Source organism: Nilaparvata lugens, chromosome 3, assembly GCF_014356525.2.
Source record: "Nilaparvata lugens isolate BPH chromosome 3, ASM1435652v1, whole genome shotgun sequence".
NCBI classification, from domain to species: Eukaryota; Metazoa; Arthropoda; class Insecta; order Hemiptera; family Delphacidae; genus Nilaparvata; species Nilaparvata lugens.
Window position 1 is genome coordinate 55319099 of NC_052506.1, and position 20032 is coordinate 55339130.

Consider the following 20032-nt stretch of genomic DNA (forward strand, 5'->3'; position numbering starts at 1 on the left):
TGGTGAATACCTGTATTCATAACAAGCATTTTAAGGATCAACTAGAAAAAACTATAGTTGGTCTTTATTATTCTCTATTGTGTACATGGTTACTGATAGTCAGTCATCAATTATTCTTTTGATTTTCTCACTGGTATTCTTCAAGAACTTCATAGAAGCAACGGTAAGAATTAATAATCACCGGTCATTGAGCCTTATGGTGATTGGTTGTGTTTGGAAAATTCATGTATCTACCACTGAGCTAGAGCTGAGGTTTGAACCCAGCAATTTTGCGAGCCAGACGGCCTTAATTATTTGTGAATTTATTCACAAATTAGGGACTTTAACAACTGCTCTCGTAAATATCAAAAACACAACTTTACACATGGCTTCATAACGTGGGACTCTATCATAAGAGATAACCCCCCAGGAAGCACGTCTTTACATAATGGCACCACAAGCGTGAGGCATGATGAAAAGCTTACCTACTCAACCTTACTATCAATGATTAATAAAATGATTAATAAAACTGAAAGCTGCAAGAAGTATAATCTGAAGTTGATTCAACAGGATATACCTGATGTTCTGTTATAAGTTTCTGGCAAAAATAATTGAGTTGCTCTTCAAATTGAAATTTTTCAAGCTGCATGAATACAGACAAACTGTATCACATGAGTTTGATAACATAATTCTCATAGTAGAGAAAAATTGGATGGAAATTTCCATAAAATTTTATAGTTAAATTTTGATCTTAATCTGTGAATCTGGATATTGTATGCTGACCAGGGTTATAGGTTATTTGAAACATAACAGCATTATTGTTATTAAGGAAGATAAGACCCTAACTAAAATTTTAAGAACTATATTAATGTAATATATCCATGTTGACAATTGTACCTGTATCACTAGAAGGTCTTTTCGTAATACATGTACATGACTCTTGAAACTTTTAACACCACACAATTTTATTTAGAATAGGCACTATCAGTGAGTCCATTTTAATATTCCTGTAATTTGGCAGTACACTTGGCAATTTATTCGAAGTATTCCATAATAACGTCACCATGAACCAGTTGCCGGCTAACTCACAAATTTCCTACTTCAGCGACCACCCCCAAAACCCTATGGCTATGACACCAGCCAACCAACAACCCCAGGACAATACAGCGGAGACCCCATGAGAGAGAGAGGGAGGCAGCGTATGCTCCATCAATTTCGACCCGCAGAACCTGGCCCATTTGTCTTCCACTAGGATCGATAATGTCGTCGATGTAATAAATCCTGATGAGAGTCCAGCTGGCAGAGATGAGGGAGTGAGGGCGTCCAACCCGGTGCCGGCGTCTCCGCAGATCGCTCCAAGCGTCGCCGAGGGAATGGAGAGTGCCGCCACCCAATCGCCATCCGATATTGCCACTCAACCGCCATCTGCAACCACCAATCTAGAAACACACAACACCACATTAAATTCTTCAGTCGGATGTACTACAAATCTCATAGCAAATGATTCCATAAATGAATATAAACTTTTGCTCAGCCAAGCCTTGGAGGGAGTGACTAAAAAAATACAAGAAGATATCAATGAAAACACTAAAACCATCCAGGATAAAGCGGAGGAAAATACCAAAATCCTACAAGAAGGTATCAAAACTATGGATGAAAAATTTTCTAGCTTCAAGGAGGAAGTGAGAAATATGATGAATATCAAGATAGATATGCAATCTGCAGTCATAAAAGTGTTAGAAACCCGTATAGATGATGTTACATGCAAAGTGAATGAACGGTTGGATGAGGTACCCAGGGAAGTTGGGAAACAAGTGGACGTATTGGGTAAGGAGCTAGGCACCACTATCATGGGAACTGTCATGAGAAAAGTGTTAGAAAATAAGGGTGAGATAGAGTCAAAAGTGGAAGAAAATAATAATAAAATAGCAAAAATAGTCAAAGAACAAAGTAACGTGCAGACATGTATAGCAAACTTAACGGAGGAGGGGGCAAAATCAAGAGAGAGATACAGCATGTTAGAGAATGCCATAGGCGGACAACAGTTGAAGCTAACTGGATTGTATGATGAAATGAATGCAAATAAGAAAATTATGAATGATAAATAGATCGCAAATGAAGAACGAGTCTCCAGAATAGAGACACGTATGGAAATTATCCCAGTCAGTCGAATGCATTATACACCGACTGAAGTAGTAAATGGCACTCAACTTTTCCAAAATCTAGGAAAGTTCGATAACTCCCACTGTCATATGCAACCCAGACCATTTATAGATCAAATAAAAGCCATTCAGGAACTGATACCCACCTCTTGGTTAGTATGGTGTTTCCAACTGTCCAGTCTATTACTCGGCGAGCCACAGATGCTCTTCCAGAGTTGGATGCGAGATATCAATAGCCTGGAGGACTTCATTTGCCAGTTCCTGCAGCAGTATTGGAGCAAACGTAAACAGATGGACGCACTATCAGAGATTATATCATGCACATATGATAATAGAGGCGGACATTCTTATACTGAATTTGTGGCTAAGATGATGTGTAAGAATTCGCAACTGGACGAATCTTTAGTGGACTCATCACTAGCAAATATATTATTAAAAAAGCTTCCTTTCAATGTTCGCATGACACTAGCAGTATCTTTGATTTCCAGTTGCAAAGAACTGATAGAACATTTACACTGTATCTAATCTGTTACATCCGAATCAAATCAGGTAAACTATCGCGCAGGAGATCCCAATTATCCTCTTCAGCATAATAACAATGGCTTCAGAAGAAGTTATAATGGTGAGAATCAAATGTCAAGTGCCGGAGCAAACACTCAATATCCAAAATACTATCAGAGGTCAATCATTTGAAAATGATTCCAGAAATAGATCCCAATATTACAATAGTAAACGGTATTATAGAGAAGCACATTATGACAGCAGACATCATTGGAATGGAAATAATAAACCGGATATAAATTTCACAAAACAGGATGAAAATAATCAAAATAATAATAGGGTAAACACATCATATACAGTGGCATGCACAATAAAAACAAACCAACAACAACCTACAGTCAACCAACAACCAGAACAAATCCACCACCGCAACAGCCCGCCACCAAATAAAGAAGTCAAACATGTATCAAATTCAGTTTGTAAAAAGCAACCCATATTAAGTCTGTTATTCCCTCCCAAAGAACTACCACTATTAACCAATCCACTACTGAAAACTACATGCAGCATTAACACTGGAATAATCAAAGAATCACCGATAGTAAAATCTAAAAATAATGAACCACAGTCATGCACCGAACCTGTGTACCAGCATGCAGCACCCTCACAACCTACCCGGTTTGAGCAGCCCTCATCCAAGCATCGTTGGATCCACCCGCAGCACACTAGGTTCAAGGAGCAAACTGCCACCAAGGCAAGCCGAAACTGTGACCGGCAGGACGATGCCAGAGTGAAGCCTAGGGTCCAACACCAGAAGGCCCACCAGAGAAAGCGACAAAAGAGACCACGGAAGAGAGGTTACCGTCCGCATGCCAAATTCAAGCGCTGCAAAAAGGACGTCAAGTAACCAGGAAAAGAAGGCAGCATGCAGGGAGGAATACCGGCACCAGGATGAAATGAATAATTGGACTAACATGCACCCGAAGCACACGCAGTTCAAGCAAGCAACTTACCGTCATGATTGCAACTACAGGATAAATAAAAGGAATATGCTAAAAGTAAATGGAGAATTAATAATGGATACGAGCCTGGATTATGATGAAAGGAATTATTATAGGAAGCTATTGGAAGATGAAAAGCATGCAATAAAATTGAAAGAAAGAAAGAATTGTTTATTGGAGGGAAGAACATCTGGTTATTGTTTACTAAGAGGCTATGCTATGAGCTTAACAAGTATATTGATCTATTTTGCTATGATTATTGGTATGACTATGATGTCAGTTAAAGAATATGTAGAAAATATAATAATGAATGATGTGTGAAATAAAATCGAAAGGAATAGTGAATTGTTTATCGAAAATGGGATTATATGAGTGTTGTTTATGAAAAGGTTATGTTATGAGAAACACGGTAAATACATTGATTTATTTTGTGAGGATTATTATTATTATGGCTGTGATATCAATTAAAGAAAATATTATTAAAGTAATGATGAATGAGGGTGTATCTTATATTGAGAAGGTTGATTCTAAAATTTACAAAACTAATCTGAAACTCAGAATGATTCAAAATATGCAAAGTAAATATCCTAGGTTATCAAGGATAAGAGAGTTGATGGAGAACCGGTCGTCAGAACCGCCAAACAATTTACAGAATCAAAGCCCAATGCTCATAATCTCAAGCTACATTATCAAGACAATAAAAGATAAGGAAGTAAATAATAATATTTTGATGGAATGTCACCAGATGAACGCCAAACAACCCACCTATTTAGCAGACGAGTATCCACTTCGACTAGCAACACCTAGAAATAAAGAAATAGAAAATTTAGAAGCCATCTGTAACACCATCCTCACTCATAAACCAATAAAATAAATAACTTCCAATTTAAAAACCAGCTTACCATATATCTTTGAAGCATCAAAATGGCGACAGCTGAGTAATACAGAAGCCAAGGGATCCCTTGTTCCATGCCAAAACCAAAGTAGCCAATGCCTGATAAATCGCCCAAGTTGATACCCCAGAAAAAAGCTCAAGTGTCATATAAATGTGAGTTATATGTAAACATATTGTAAAAAGTATTATATTATTATTATTAATATGTAAATCTAAGGGAGAAAATAAATAAAATTATCTGCCAAATGATGAAACCGCCTCGTTACCACCAAAGATTGTTAACCCAAAGTTTCATGTACTAAAAGACTAATAGGTTCTTGTTAATAAAATTTACCAAAGATTAGCTATTAAAAATATTCATTATGTAAGCATATAGCCCAAATTAATTAAGAGAGAGAAATCAAAATGTACAAGCCACTGTTCTATATCGAGGGAAAAGAAATGTTATATTTTGCAAGTCAGAGAACTATAGAGTTGTTAGGTTGGCAATGATTTTGCACTAACGTTTAAATTTTACTTCTAGCCTGAGGGCGTAAGCGTGAATTGAAAAAGATGTTTTCGCCACACTTGGATGTAATGAGCTGGTTTAAGTGCATCATATGGAGGCCGAAAGTGATTGTTTTCCGACCAGGCCGGTAAAACTTTACGGCCCTAGGGCTGTAAAATGACCTTGAATAACAGCTGATCGTTCCCGATCACACAAAAATCATAGAGATAATCTCATAATGACTGTTATAATCTATATAATTATGTATCGTGAATTGCGGTATCATGTCTATAATATATTTTATAAATTACTGTTTCATAATTTAATATTTATTATTGTGTTTTTGATATCAAACAATAGAATATGATGATATCTCCATAGCCTCAACAATATAATGTTGGCTGCATTGCCCATGGTCAGAATGGTACGTATCGCAAGTATTTAAAAGTGAAGAATCAAATTTGAAATCAAAGTACAATAATATTGTATAAATATTTAAAAGTGAGGTAGAGTAATAATTGTTTCTTTTTTGTTATCGAATTCCACTTCTTAATGCAATACAATCAACAATAATAATAGGAAAATACAGCAGAGATCTAAAGTTTAAGGTAAGCCTACTGGTGAAACTCAGCCTTGACTGAAAAATACCTAGTAATTTTTCTGTAATTCATTATTAAAACTTTTAGATAATTTTTCTTCAATATCAAACCATATAGAGAAAACATTAGGCCCACTCAAGATCGAATCTTCGAATGTTTTCTCTATGATTTAACTATTTTCAGAGCAATATTTTGTTGTGAAAATGCCGGCAAACCGGCTTCAAGTTTGCCGCTATAGCCTACACTATATTATAGTAGCCTACATACGTTACCTGACTTACAGGCCTCTACGATCAACAATACCCAATGGCCGAGAGTGTAAAGGCGTAATACATCAAAGCTCAGTGAATTACAAACATGATCTAGGTTCGAACCTCGGTCAATGACATTTTTTTTGTCGATGAATTTCAACTTTTATTAGCTATTTTTTATATTAGTTATACAATCAAATTATTTTGTTTAAATTTCAATCAATTTTTTAGATATATTTTGAGACAAAATTGTGAAATATGCAATTATATTAATTTAATGGGACCTGCCTAATTAATTATTGGAAATAATTAATTCAATCCACGAGACCGTCAAGAATGTCATTAATGTGAGTGATAAATCAAACGAGCTTGTTTAAGGCCTTTCTATGCATAGTTGGGGGAATTAATCAAAGTGCTATTCAAATTAACTTAAATCCAATAAAAATTTGCAACGTGTTGAGTGCTATCACATAGTTTATAAGAACATTTTATGAATTTATTTGATATATGTAGGAAGCTTACTTCCGTGCACGGCACAAACTCATTAAAAGCCCTGAGATCTCATGTTTGAATATTAATTTGTTAATTATTATTTTTGCTAATTGATCAAAGCAAGTCATATCAAATCTATAGACCAAACAAGTTTTAAATGGTAGAATTATGAATTGACTTGAAGTCCATATATCAGTATTAAATACCAATTTATAAATTTTAAAACTCACTATTGTGAATGCTATCAAACTTTGTAATAATTATTCAGATTTTAGAAAAGAATTCATTTGAGGAATATTATAGATATAGAAAATTTTATATACACTGTTTTATGGGAATATATTTTGTGTTTTATGTCTGCATACAAATCATAGAAATTTATTTTATCCTAATTCATCTCGTGATATACAGTTTGAGCTGTTTTGGTACCAAAAAATATTCAGCAGCATATAAAATTATTGAATCAATTAATATCGATCTTATTAATAGCACTCAGTACTTATCATCCTTTGATGATAGTCACATTAGTCTGCCAGAAAAAAAAATATATTGATAATTATATTAATAAGGTTCCAGTTATATCATATAAGGATCCAGAGAGCTTCAAGAACTGGCATTGTAAGTTCTAAGGAATTTCAGAAGGATAAATTGGTGAATACCTGTATTCATAACAAGCATTTTAAGGATCAACTAGAAAAAACTATAGTTGGTCTTTATTATTCTCTATTGTGTACATGGTTACTGATAGTCAGTCATCAATTATTCTTTTGATTTTCTCACTGGTATTCTTCAAGAACTTCATAGAAGCAGCGGTAAGAATTAATAATCACCGGTCATTGAGCCTTATGGTGATTGGTTGTGTTTGGAAAATTCATGTATCTACCACTGAGCTAGAGCTGAGGTTTGAACCCAGCAATTTCGCGAGCCAGACGGCCTTAATTATTTGTGAATTTATTCACAAATTAGGGATTTTAACAACTGCTCTCGTAACTATCAAAAACACAACTTTACACAATGGCTTCATAACGTGGGACTCTATCATAAGAGATAACCACCCAGGAAGCACGTCTTTACAATAGTGAAAGAAATGAACATTTTTTGATTAATTGAAATTTTATGTGAAAATTAAATGTAACAATTCATCAATTCCTTTAAAAAAAAATAATAATTTTTCTTATTCAACATACTAATTTTTTTTTATGCAATAAAAAATTGAATTTTTCTATCTATTAAATTTATGTGCAATTTCAAAATCTATTCTTTATATATATTAAACTTTCCGTTGAGATATTATCCTTTAAATTATAAAACTAAATCAAAAGTAATTTGATATTCTATACTTTGAAATATTCTTTGGAAATGTATAACAAATGCTATTGATGAATTTTTATAATAATTTTCAATATTTTAGGATGACATGTAATGTTTTTCTAGAAAAAAATTTGTTACTGTTCTCGAATTTAATTTCAACAATTTCCATTTGTTTCAATGTAATTTTTTCTTTAAATTTTCAAACAGTAAAATTTTTTATGTCAAGAGGGGGGTATTTGTAATATTACATTTTTTCTCAATTAGAATCGAATCTTCAATTCAAGATTTATAAAACTTGATAGTAAATATCAGAGTAATTGATATGCGGACAACTTTTTAACTGAGAATTTATCGTAAATAATTGTGTTGCACATTCCATGGTATCACCGAAACAGAGTTAACAGAATTAACAGATCATTATAAATATAGAGGATATATAAATTTGAAATAACAGTTTCGAAATAAAGTTTTATTGATAACAAATGTAAAATGTAAATTCTAAACTTGTAATTTATAATTTTTTGGAATTAATATCGGTGACGTGTTCATGACGTCAACACTGGTTTTGAGGTGGGGCTTTACTCTGTACTTGTTAGGCTCTCTCTAAAAAATGGTGGCTGGCTATGTGTTCTGGTTTTGTGTTCTCTGAATATTTTTCTGTTTAAGTGAATTTTTAATGTTTTAAATTGAGTTTTGAACAGTTTTATGGTGTTCTAATTTTGTATAAAATTGTTTTGTGTGTTTACAAGCCTATAGCCATTGTTTTTCAACTATATAAATGGATAAGTATTTAGCTTGTAATGATGTTAGATGCTTAAGTGTGTAAGGTATTGTTTTGTGGATTTGTGTTGAATATTACCAAAATTCTTCTGAAGATTATAAGTTGGTTTGCTCTGAAAACTGGATTTCTCATTCATAGGCGATAGATCCATTCATAGTTTATCAAGAATCTACCATTTTGGAGCCGATAACTTCCTGTAGGTCAATAGGTGTGAAATGCTATCCAACCTATTTAGGAGAAATTGGTAGCATGGCAACGGACCAAGAAAATGGGTAATAAAATTAACAATTATCCTAGGTAACTACTGAATTAAGAATATCTGGCCCGGAGGACCATTTTTATGACAGAATCCAAAGTCAGGGCAGTGGACTGTGAATGATAGTTGGTATTAATACCTACAAATAAATATCTGAATTCTTTGCATAAAAAACTGATAGCTTGAAGTGTGGTGAGTATGCCAAGAAAAGACAAAATGAGTCAACAAGATGAGATTTAATATTAATAAAATAATAGGCAGATGGCCACATACAAAAACAAGTGTAAGTAGATTAAATCGAATAAAATCTTTAGATGAATTTTATTACAACATGTAATGAAACTGTTAGAAAATAAGCGATTATCAACTTTAAATGAATTTAGGTCAATGACACTAATGACCATTGACAACTGACAACAATTGATAAGGTACTGTCAATAATACCTGAATTGAGAATAGAAAATTTCAAATGATACAATAATAAAGTTACTGCTGAAAAATTCAATCTTAATGATTTTAAAAAGAATAATAACAAATAACAATGAGATGTAGATAATGCTCTATATATTGAAATGAAGTTCCAAGGTCAATGTCATACACATTGAAATAGGTGTCAGTGTCCTTAAAATAATGCTTGTGAGCTAAGGGTAGCTGTCAAATACAATGAAATAATTGTTAATATTGAGTATATTAATATAGGTGACATAGGCCTTCAATGAATTGAATCTCAAGTTAAACATCAATTGAACAACTCAGATATGAGATTACGCTTGCAAGCCAAGGGTAGCTATCAAATACAATGTAATAATTGTCAATGTTGAATACAGGCGACATAGACCTTCAATGAATTGAATGTCAAGTAGACATCAATTGAACAACTCAGATGTGAGATTACGCATGCAAGCCAAGGGTAGCTATCAAATACAATGAAATTAATGTAGGCGACATAGGCCTTCAATGAATTGAATGTCAAGTTAGACATCAATTGAACAACTCAGATGTGAGATCACGCTTGCAAGCCAAGGGTAGCTATCAAATACAATGAAATTAATATAGGCGACATAGGCCTTCAATGAATTGAATGTCAAGTTAGACATCAATTAAAAAACTCAGATGTGAGATTTTGCTTGCAAGCCAAGGGTAGCTATTAAATACAATGTAATAATTGTCAATGTTGAATATAGGCGACATAGGCCTTCAATGAATTGAATGTCAAGTTAGACATCAATTGAACAACTCAAATATGAGAATACGCTTGCAAGCCAAGGGTAGCTATCAAATACAATGAAATTAAATTAATATAGGCGACATAGGCCTTCAATGAATTGAATGTCAAGTTAGACAATTGAACAACTCCGATGTGAGATTATGCTTGCAAGCCAAGGGTAGCTATCAAATACAATGAATACATACCGTATTATAACTTTGAAATAATGTAGGACAGTGCTCTGAATGAGACATACACTGTAACATATTGAATTCATGTACATAGGCTCAATTGCCAAAAGTATGGACAATTAAATGTTTTTAATTGCCGTAAAAGTTGAATGATAGCTACAAAAATCATATGAATGCACATTAAAATGTTTGAATTAGAAATAGAAAACAACATGGTCCAGTATCGACACGCTGTTAGTATTTTCATGAACAGTTATGCAATACATGAGTAAATGAAGGTTGAATAGAACAATTTACGTAACCTGAATAAAATTTTGAGGAAGAGATGCAGACAGGCAAGGAATCCACGGTACCCCAAGGAACAGGACATCAGCAAGCAACGATATGATGGCCACGTGATGACAAGAATGGAAGCGTCCAACACAGTAGGCAATTCCAACAATGGAAATGTGAGCAGGAACATGTAGAATTCCAAACAAATAATCCGAATTTCAAGTTGTGGAATTTTCAGAATGATTTCCAAATGGTAGAGATGATGAAATTGAAAGTTTGAATTTCAAATGTCTAAAACATGTTGATAGAAAAATGGTGATAGATGCTAACAATACTATGGAACTTTGACAAAGTTTATCAATGTAAATACATGAAGAAATTGATTAATAATTGAATCACAATTGATGAATAGATTTAACGAATTAATTTGAAGGAATAATTCACATTAAAAACGTTCAGTAAACCAGATGAATTTGGATGAAAAAGTTTAGACCGGGAGCAAATGTGCACTCACCGACTAGATGATCGAAAGACAAGGAAACAAGCTAAGGCTCGACTGACAAAGGACAACAAGCCGGAAAAGCTCGATATGTAAGCAAAACGTTTGCAAATGTTTGATGAAAAAATAGCAAATATCTAAAAAGTAAGATGCCTAAAAGACGAAATAAATTCCAAAAAATTGAATGTTCAAATTGAAACGACGAATAATACGACGAATAATATTAGAAAACAAACTTGATTATGACAGTGACGTGGAACCGTGACTGTGACGTCACCAGACAGTGCAGACAGACAAAAATGACGTCTACTTAGTAACGGAACGAGTATCGAAGTGGAACCGTTCCAAAAAAATGCTTTGTCAGATTTTACACCCCACTTTACCTTACTTTTACCTCACTTCAAGGTAAGTTCTAGACTTTAAACAGCTGGAGTCAGAAAATTTGGCTTTCCAAAATTGGGCATAGTTGCAGTTCACTTTTTAATTAAATTTCGAAAAACTAGTAAATTGACATGAAATAAAGAAAAAATGGTGTGAAGTTTCAGCTATTTTGAATTATTTATGAATGTTTAATTTCGTCAAGGAAAAACATTTCCATTATGGAAATTTGAAAATAAAGATTGTCATAAAAACTGCAACTACACCCCGTTTCTGAAAGTAAATTCTCTGACTCCAGCTCCAGAGTCGAGTCTCTTCTCGACCTGAGTCACTTAAGTGAGTTGAGCCTTACCTGACTCTGGTCGAAAAGACTCCACTATTATAGTCGTGAGCATGTGTTTCAAAATGGTGACACTCAGACCAGTCGACACAGAATATATACAGAATGGAAACTTGTAATCAAATGCCTATCTTACCAATGTTTTTTACATGGCCCCAATATTAAACATGTCACGTGACCTTGGGAAGTTCCAATCCTGGTATCTGATTGGCTCGTGGCAGTGAACGAGATCAATTGATCCGGATCATTAAAGTGATCCGAACCTACCATCAATACTATTACAGAGCAGCGCTTCCTAACAAGATGGCGGATTTTGGCGTCAGGGTATAGCCAAGTTTCCGTACTGTATGTATACTGTGCGTGTGCAGTCGATTCTAGTCTCCGCCTTAGACCAGTTATAGAATAGACACGGCCCAATGTATATTCATACTGAAAGTCAATGAAGCCAACATCTACTGCCATATCTCCAAATCGTGACATCAGCATCAGATAGAAAACTTTTCTGTAGAGTTTGTTTACATTGTTTTCCATAGCAGATTGTGTCTATTTCAGAGCATAGCGGGAGTTTACCATTTTAATGAATAATAATTTAAATCCTTCTGAAATAGTTTTGAATAAATCTGAAAGTTTTCTATCCGATGATGACATCACGATTTGGCGATATGGCAGTACATGTTGGCTTCATAGGCTAGACTTCCCAGCGTGTCTATTCAATAACTGGTCTAAGGTCTCCACGACCTCACCATTTGAAAATACATGCTCTCAACTAGAGTCGAGTCTAGGGAGGTCAATCCAGGGACTGATTTCCAATCCCTGTATTTCGGGATCATCCAATATCAATCCCGGGTAGGGATGGGTATCGATACATTGATGTTTAAAAACATCAATGTTTCGACATCAAACATCGATGATTTTAACATCGATGTTTACTGTTCGATGTTTTTCACTTATCGATGGTTTTACCTAGACATTGGTCATCCGATGTTTTTCTTAACTACAGAGTAAAAACAATTCCAATTTTTTTTTAATTCATTTAAGGTTTTTTTTCTTTGAAGAGGATTATTTTGAGATGAAGAGGTTTTTTGTATCCTTCAGTCATGTCAATTTCAGAATCGCCATCATTAAAATGAAAACAAATTGTCTCAGCTATTGAGGAAAGTAATCTACTACCGTATCTAGAGTAGGCTCAACTCACAGTCTCACACGCGACTCAGGTCGAGAAGAGACTTGACTCTAGTTGAGAGCATGTGTTTTCAAATGGTGACGTCGCGGAGACTAAAATCGACTGGTCTGAGTGTCACCATTGGAAACACATGCTCTCCACTAGAGTCGAGTCTCTTCTCGGCCTGAATCGCGTAAGTGTGAGTTGAGCCTAAAAGTAGACTCAAATCAATTCCATTCACATGGAAATAAATCCTCAAGTAACACACTTTCCAATGTCATAGTTTGCCTTGTCAGTTTTGGAATCATTTGAAGCAACGAGTGTTCACTTTTCAATATCCAGGAGCTGTCCAACAGTTATTATCAAATATGCGGAATATCTGCAAAAAATAATTAACTATCAAACTTTACTTAAGAAATTTCAGAATAAACTTGAAAATTACAATTTTCAATATATTTTCCAAGCTTCCAAATTGTATTTTCATTTTTGTCAAGGTATTATTCACAAAAATAATAATACATTATTATTACAAATTTTCAATTCACAGAAGAGGTAAGTTAGGATGGAAGAGGAGATTAACCCTTTGCGCTCTTATATCCAGAAGCTGCATACTGCATTTCTCACTACAGCTCTGAACATAAAAGACGGGTGCCTGCACGTCAGCTCTCATATCCAGCATCGCTGGCTAACCTCTTTTTCTGCTACAGCTCTCTTCAGAATTTCCATAATTTGTCGTACAGCTCTGGCACAGTAGAAACTCTCAAAATCTATCAAACTGCAGTATTTTGTATTTAAATGTCAAATTGTTATGTTGAATTTACAAAGCTCAATTTTACTTCATCGTATTGTTCATTTCATCTATTTCATGTTTCTTGATGAGCCAATACAAAAAAATCCCTATTTTATTAATACTTCTTATAAAATATCTCTTATTAAGCTCATAGGTACAAAATTTTCATTTTCTGGATTAAAAAGGTGTTTATAATAATTTTATCATTATAATAATATTCATTATTTATTCAAATTGCACATATTTTATGGAAATCTTCAATAATAGAGATCGACTTGCATTAAAAAAGCATCATAGTTCTTCCTCAAGTCATCACTTGCTCAATTTCATCACTCTTATTTGGTAGCTATTAAATTAATCAAACTCTTCTACATAAAAGAATAATTCACTATGTTGGGAAAAATTGTGTGTTTGTATGAACTGAAGTAGGCATTGCTGTGCTACTGCACAACTGTTTGCTCAATCTTTCAGTTTTTATTTTTAATCACTATATTAATAAAATAATATCATTAATATGAAAAAATTACGTTTATTTGCAATTATGTCAAGCAATGGTTATCATGAGCTGGAAAAAGCTTTTTTTTTCAAACACATTAACAACATTTTAATCAATGAAAGAATTGATTGTATTGATTTATGTAGTTGTTCTGAACAAAAATCACAACTGAAGTCATCTTTCCCTTTCTTTTACATGTACATAAAAAAGTAAATTAATTTTTACTATCTGTGTCACTCTAAGGATATAATAGACTTCATAGTATCATCCGTAGAAACGTAGGGTGATACAACGATGTTTAAAAACATCGATGGTTACTGTTCAATTTTTCTCACTTATCGATGTTTAAGGTGAAAAAACATTGATGTTCGAAACATCGATGTTTTGCCTTTCGATACTTTCGGGATACCTAATCCCGGGATTGGCAAAAATCATTTTCATGCATTTTTGCAATTGTTCCTCCCCAATTACATGTTCAGTAACAGTGTGTGGAGATGAAAAAGGGCTCATTTCAGAAGAAGAGGTTATTATTAAAATGAAAAAATAGTTTGGAACAATATTAAAATTAATTATTCTATTTCTATAAATGTTTTCAAGATTGGGAGTAACTTTTTCATATGATGTCCTACCTTAAATTTGCTGTATCCTAGATCAGGGGTGCCCAGCCCCCCAAGGGCAATGGCGCAAGCCCCCCCCAATCCAAGTGTAATGCCCCCCCCCAAAGTACTCCAATTCCCAACCCGTTTTCAACATTAGTCAGTGTATGACAATAAAATTCACATCTTACATTCTAATCTTCTAAATGACATTATTTACATTTGGTCTTGTGAGGAGTTCTTTTTGTTTTCATACGATTGTAAAAATATATACCATCGTTTCTTATCTCTTTTAAAATAGAAATAAAGTATCTTTTTGATATCATTTTTGAGACTAGCAATGCACCCGTTCTTGTTCGGGAGGACTAGAAAGTACTACATTACATCAGGAAAAACTACATGACAAATATTTTAATAGGATATTGAAAGATAAGTAAGGGAGGCTTTGCTTTTTAAATGTTAAGGTTACTTATAAAAAGTTGAATAGTAATATAATTGATCATTCTTTATTGCAAAAGAATATTGCATAGCAATTTTGGTACCTAAACATTCATACAAATTTGGAACGATTTTATTCATACAATATATAATGTCGGCAAGTTTAGGTATTCTAATTCCTATACTATAAAACTAGCAATTTCTGTTTAGATGTTTTGATGTATAAATGTTTGTTTGTATTTCACCAGATCTCGAAAACGGCTCTAACGATTCTCACGAAATTTAGAACATAGTAGGTTTATAATATAAAAATTCGATTGCACTAGGTTTCATCCCTGGGGAAACTCCCTGAAGGACATTGAAAGAATTTATCAAATTTAATCCTGATTAATTCCAGTAGAACCAACCAGTAGACACGCAAGAGGGCGACTTCACCCCCAAAATTTTGGACTTTTTTAAGTTTTCCATTTAATCTCGAGAACCTTGAATTTTTCGAGAAAAATCATTCCCTATTATAACATTGAATATAATTAAATTTTCAATGAATTGAGTGGTAGCGCAGGACTAGTTCTTGGATTTTTTATCTGAAGTGTTCCAAAAGATACGCAACTTTAAATGTGCGAGAAATTTGTGATATTTCCCCCATTTTCACAGTCTCGCATATGCAATGGTGCGTATCTTGTGGATCACTTCAGATAAAGAATCCAAAAAGTAGTCGATGTTGTGATGAATTTTCTCCTCTTTTCACTCCCATAAATTATACTTCTGTTTCCAATACCATTCAAAAGTTACAGAGAATTGAATGATTATCTTTATTTTCTAATTTTTCTTGCGATTTTACTGTTATTAAAGAGTCTCTAAAATGAGTACAATACATGATAGAAACTTGCGATTGGTCTTAATCTTAAATGAGAGAAAATTTCATGCTCTATAAGCTGAGTTGCCTTAAATTGATCTTGCATTATTGTTTATATCGAAAAACTGTCGAGACTGTGAAAATGAGAAAAATATCGCAAATTTCTTGATTTTTGAAACAAAAGTATATTTTTACAAAAATCATTCACCTCCCATAAAAGAGGAGATTCTTTTCCTCAAATCAAGACAAAGTATCATTTTGAGTTACCGAGACACACAGTTTTGAATATAGAAATCGGTCATTTTTCTAAGCATTGAAATATGGGCTGAAATACACTAAAGGAGGAATTTCCTATTTTTTTTAACAAATTTTAGTGACATGATACATGATTTTTAACCGCCTTGACGTGCTGATATGAACGGCTGTAGGACATGATTTTTTATTTTTGGGTGTATTCCCCCTTCCACCACTACTAAATTCAAAAATACCTAAGGAATTCTGTTCAGAATTAATATTGTTAATTCATGTGATGTGTGGCTTTCTATCATTACTAGAAAAAGATCCCAGTTGTATAGGGTAGAAGTGGTAGGTTTGCATAATTATGGAAACCCCTTAAAAAAATACCCCTTTTTTTGAAAACTCTTAGCTCCGGAATCAAAAATCGTAGAGTCCTGCGCGACCACTCAATTTATTGAAAATTTTATTATGTTTTATATTTTAGAGAATGCTTTTTTTCGAAAAGTTCTCAAGATTAAATGGAAAACTTGAAAAAACTCCAAAATTTTGGGTTTTTTTGGGAGTTTTGGGGGTGAAGCCGCCCTCTGGCGTGTCAGCCAGTTTCAGATTAGAATTCAGCGCCCCAAAATACATATAGAACTGTCGCGAAAAATTCTTTCGGGCTCTTTCCTGAAAAACGACTATTTGACTGGACTATTATACAAAACAGAAAAAAGTAATGAAGCATTACACTAATTACTTGATTACTGTGTGGTAAATAGGGTGTAAATTTGAAAGATTGAAATTGGCTTCATTTGATATTTTTCACAAATTTTTGACAAGAGAAGTTTTTTCTTCTGTCAAATTCACTGGAGTTTGTGATGTTGTTTATAATTACATTCCCATTTCAGAGACATTAATATCATCATGAAACGCCTTCGAGATTAAAATAACTATTAGATTGAAATGTACATTACAATTTAACTTATCATTGTGCTTTTAAGAAATTAAGTTGCAACAGCAAGGAAACTCAAACAAAGGACCATTGAAAATTAATTAAGCAAAGGAAATCAGAATAATAGTGGATGTTGAAGTTATAATTTATTTTTGTCAAAGATTTACCTTCAAACTCATAGGCTTGGAATTACTAAAATTCCTGCATACAAAATATTATCAATTGTATTTTTTATGCTTTATATTGAGTTACACTTAGTAAAATATAACATTGTAAAGGTGGGAAAAAGTATTAAAATTAACTACATTAGAACAATATCTCTATTTAATACCTTGATTTTTTAGCCATGATTCAAAACGTTTACATAAAATATAAAAAAATCATGCCCCCCCAAAAATGTTGATGGCGCAAATTGCGCCATGCCCCCCCCCCTTGTGGGCACCCCTGTCCTAGATGATAGTGTAAACTGAGGAAAGCAAGATGACTCATCAGAGTCTTTTTCATGTAGAACAAAAGCATTTCTACCCTACAACAGGATGGGATAGAGTTCACACTTTTATCACTTCAAATACTGTAAAGTGAATTAATATCACTTGAATTGATAATATTAATAATAAAAAAGGATACTTTTTGTAACACCTGTAACAGGATTTTTTGAATGACTGGCAAAATTTCTAAATGAAAAGATTTTATAGGTCTCAAGCAAACAGCTGTTTTGTTATCGCCGGGTGCGAAATCAACAAGCTAGAGATTAGATAATAATGGGTATCCTGGCTACAATTCAAACAGCCAAATAGAAAAGACTATTATTGCTATTTATTTAATCATATAAAATAATGAATTTTTGAGGTTAGGCTCTATGATACTTACTGGTCAGCAACCTAAATAATCGATCAAGCCGTATAAATTGAAATTTAGCCAGACACCTGTGGCAAATTTAGTTGCATACAAAAAGCATTTGCTTGAAATGTGATCCAAAGATTTGGTAACCACATGGCATGTTAATGTAAAAGAAAAAACAATTCGAAGAATACAAAAATATTTATTATATCAAACAAGCATGTACAAAATATGTAAAATAAATAAAAATATTAGGAAGTGTGGTATATTCTACTCGGTGCATGGATACATGGTAATTTTGGAATAAGCCAATCAAAATACAGTAACTGACTGGCGGTAAAAGCATTTCAATTCAAAAATATAGTCTACTTTATTTTTTTTATAAATGATAAGAATTTGTAAGTTATACAATACTCAGTTCATGTAACAGATGCCATTTGAATAATAAGAAAATATAATGTGTAATATTTATGCAATAACCTAGCAGATTGAAATGGACTATTTTGATTATGTAATTGCATAGTAGTTGAATATTTGAATAATATGCAAATTTGGAATATGGAAGTAAGATCGTAGAAAGAATAGGGGTAGATGAGAGCCCACTTGCTTGCCAGAGGTCACCGAGAACAGCCACCAATTTATAGAGCACAAATCCCTTTTTAATAATAATTGTACATTTTTAAAGTTCAAGTTTGAATTTAATGATTAATTTAATAAGACTCAGTGAGGTCGTATTAAGTTGTGAGTCATATAGAATACATCAATATTCCATTGGAGAAGATGACATCAGCCCACCAGAAAAGCCTAGGAAGTTGAAAGAATCCGGATCATCATCATACTTTGTGAAATTCGACATGTGAGTTCTATAGTTTAAAAGAAATATCAAGGGCGCCCTCAGTGCTTCGAATAAATCAAGATTCATAAAGCTAGCTCAATGAAAGGTTATTCAAATATTGAAATTAATATCAAACTTGCGCAAGTTTTTAAACGTAAATTCTATTACGAATGATATATCAGATTTACATGTTTAAATATGCACAGATAAAATATTTATTAAATTTTGATGTTATAATATATATGCTCACTCAATCATCCTTTTTATTAGTAAATTATAAAGATGTGTAAATGAAGCTCATGTTCATTGCATAAATTGATTTATCTAATTTCCACCAGAGGCCAAACCTTAGCCCTGAGAGATACATATTAATATATTTTGAGTTTCATAATTTATAATTAGTTATTTATATTAATTTGGAAAGAAGATATATAAGATTTTATTCGACTAGCAAGTCAATAACTGAGCTGCATAATTTAAAAACATATGATTGCTGATTCAAGAAGCACATGGTAATATTTTATGCTAAAAGCAAAGTCAATACTAAGTGAGTTATCTGTGATATTTTCGATATATATATATATATATATATATATATATATTATATATATATATATATATATATTTGTTCTTTTTTATACTTGTTGCTCTATATTTTTATTTATTCGTTGATATTTTGTGTAATATATTTGTGTTATTATTTGAATGGTGTACCCTTCATTTATTATCCTATCTCCATGCATGACCAATCTAGCTATAATCTATTTAGTTACCAGTATTGAAAAATTATTAAGATCACCATCCGACTATATTCTTCACCAAATAAGTTGGATAAGACAGCGATATACAGCATTGATTATCAAATCTTTGGAGATAATACGTTCCCAAGATTTATATAAATTATCCAGTAACAGCAAATCTGATTTGAAGAATCTCAAGGTCATAGTAGTAAGTTGCAGCACATAAATTCATAGAATTTATAAGGTATTCTGATAGAATATTGCCTTTGATTCCACTCGGTATCATTTTTCATTGCTGACCACTTTGGTGAATGGTGGCGAGTGGCATTGGTGGCGGTGTTGCATCGCCTAGCACGATAATCAGAGCACTTATATCTGTCTACATCTACTGCATCAGTATTGGTGGAATTCAACAAATCAGTCACATAAACTGTGAACTGTTAGAGCGGCCGATGTCAGTAACCAGCAAAAGCAGAGAACTGCGTGAGCTCCTGAGAGAGCCGGTAAG

General features: G+C 33.2%; 1 protein-coding gene across 2 annotated transcripts; it reads right to left on the reverse strand.

Moving 5' to 3' along the window:
- Positions 1–1012: 1012 nt before the first annotated feature.
- Positions 1013–5183, reverse strand: LOC120350496. Of its 2 annotated transcripts, none has more exons than XM_039424079.1 (3): positions 4406–5183; positions 2288–2402; positions 1013–1418 (listed from the first exon to the last, which is right to left on the reverse strand). In XM_039424079.1, the coding sequence occupies exons 2-3, from the start codon at positions 2390–2392 to the stop codon at positions 1065–1067; spliced, it is 459 nt and encodes a 152-aa protein (XP_039280013.1). In that variant the 5' UTR covers positions 2393–2402; positions 4406–5183; the 3' UTR covers positions 1013–1064. The 2 variants fall into 2 exon arrangements, with proteins under 2 accessions (XP_039280013.1, XP_039280012.1); XM_039424078.1 differs by lacking the exon at positions 4406–5183 and adding an exon at positions 3315–3871.
- Positions 5184–20032: the final 14849 nt, after the last annotated feature.

What these genes read in the sequence shown, in the direction of transcription:
- LOC120350496 (XM_039424078.1), bottom strand. Translation starts at nt 3,334, where the DNA reads ATGAGGGCTGCTCAAACCGG. An exon ending in ATGAGGGCTGCTCAAACCGG is followed by an intron (nt 2,403 to 3,314) that starts GTAGGTTGTGAG and finishes ATACTGCTGCAG; the next exon opens with GAACTGGCAAATGAAGTCCT. An exon ending in AACACCATACTAACCAAGAG is followed by an intron (nt 1,419 to 2,287) that starts GTGGGTATCAGT and finishes GTGTGTTTCTAG; the next exon opens with ATTGGTGGTTGCAGATGGCG.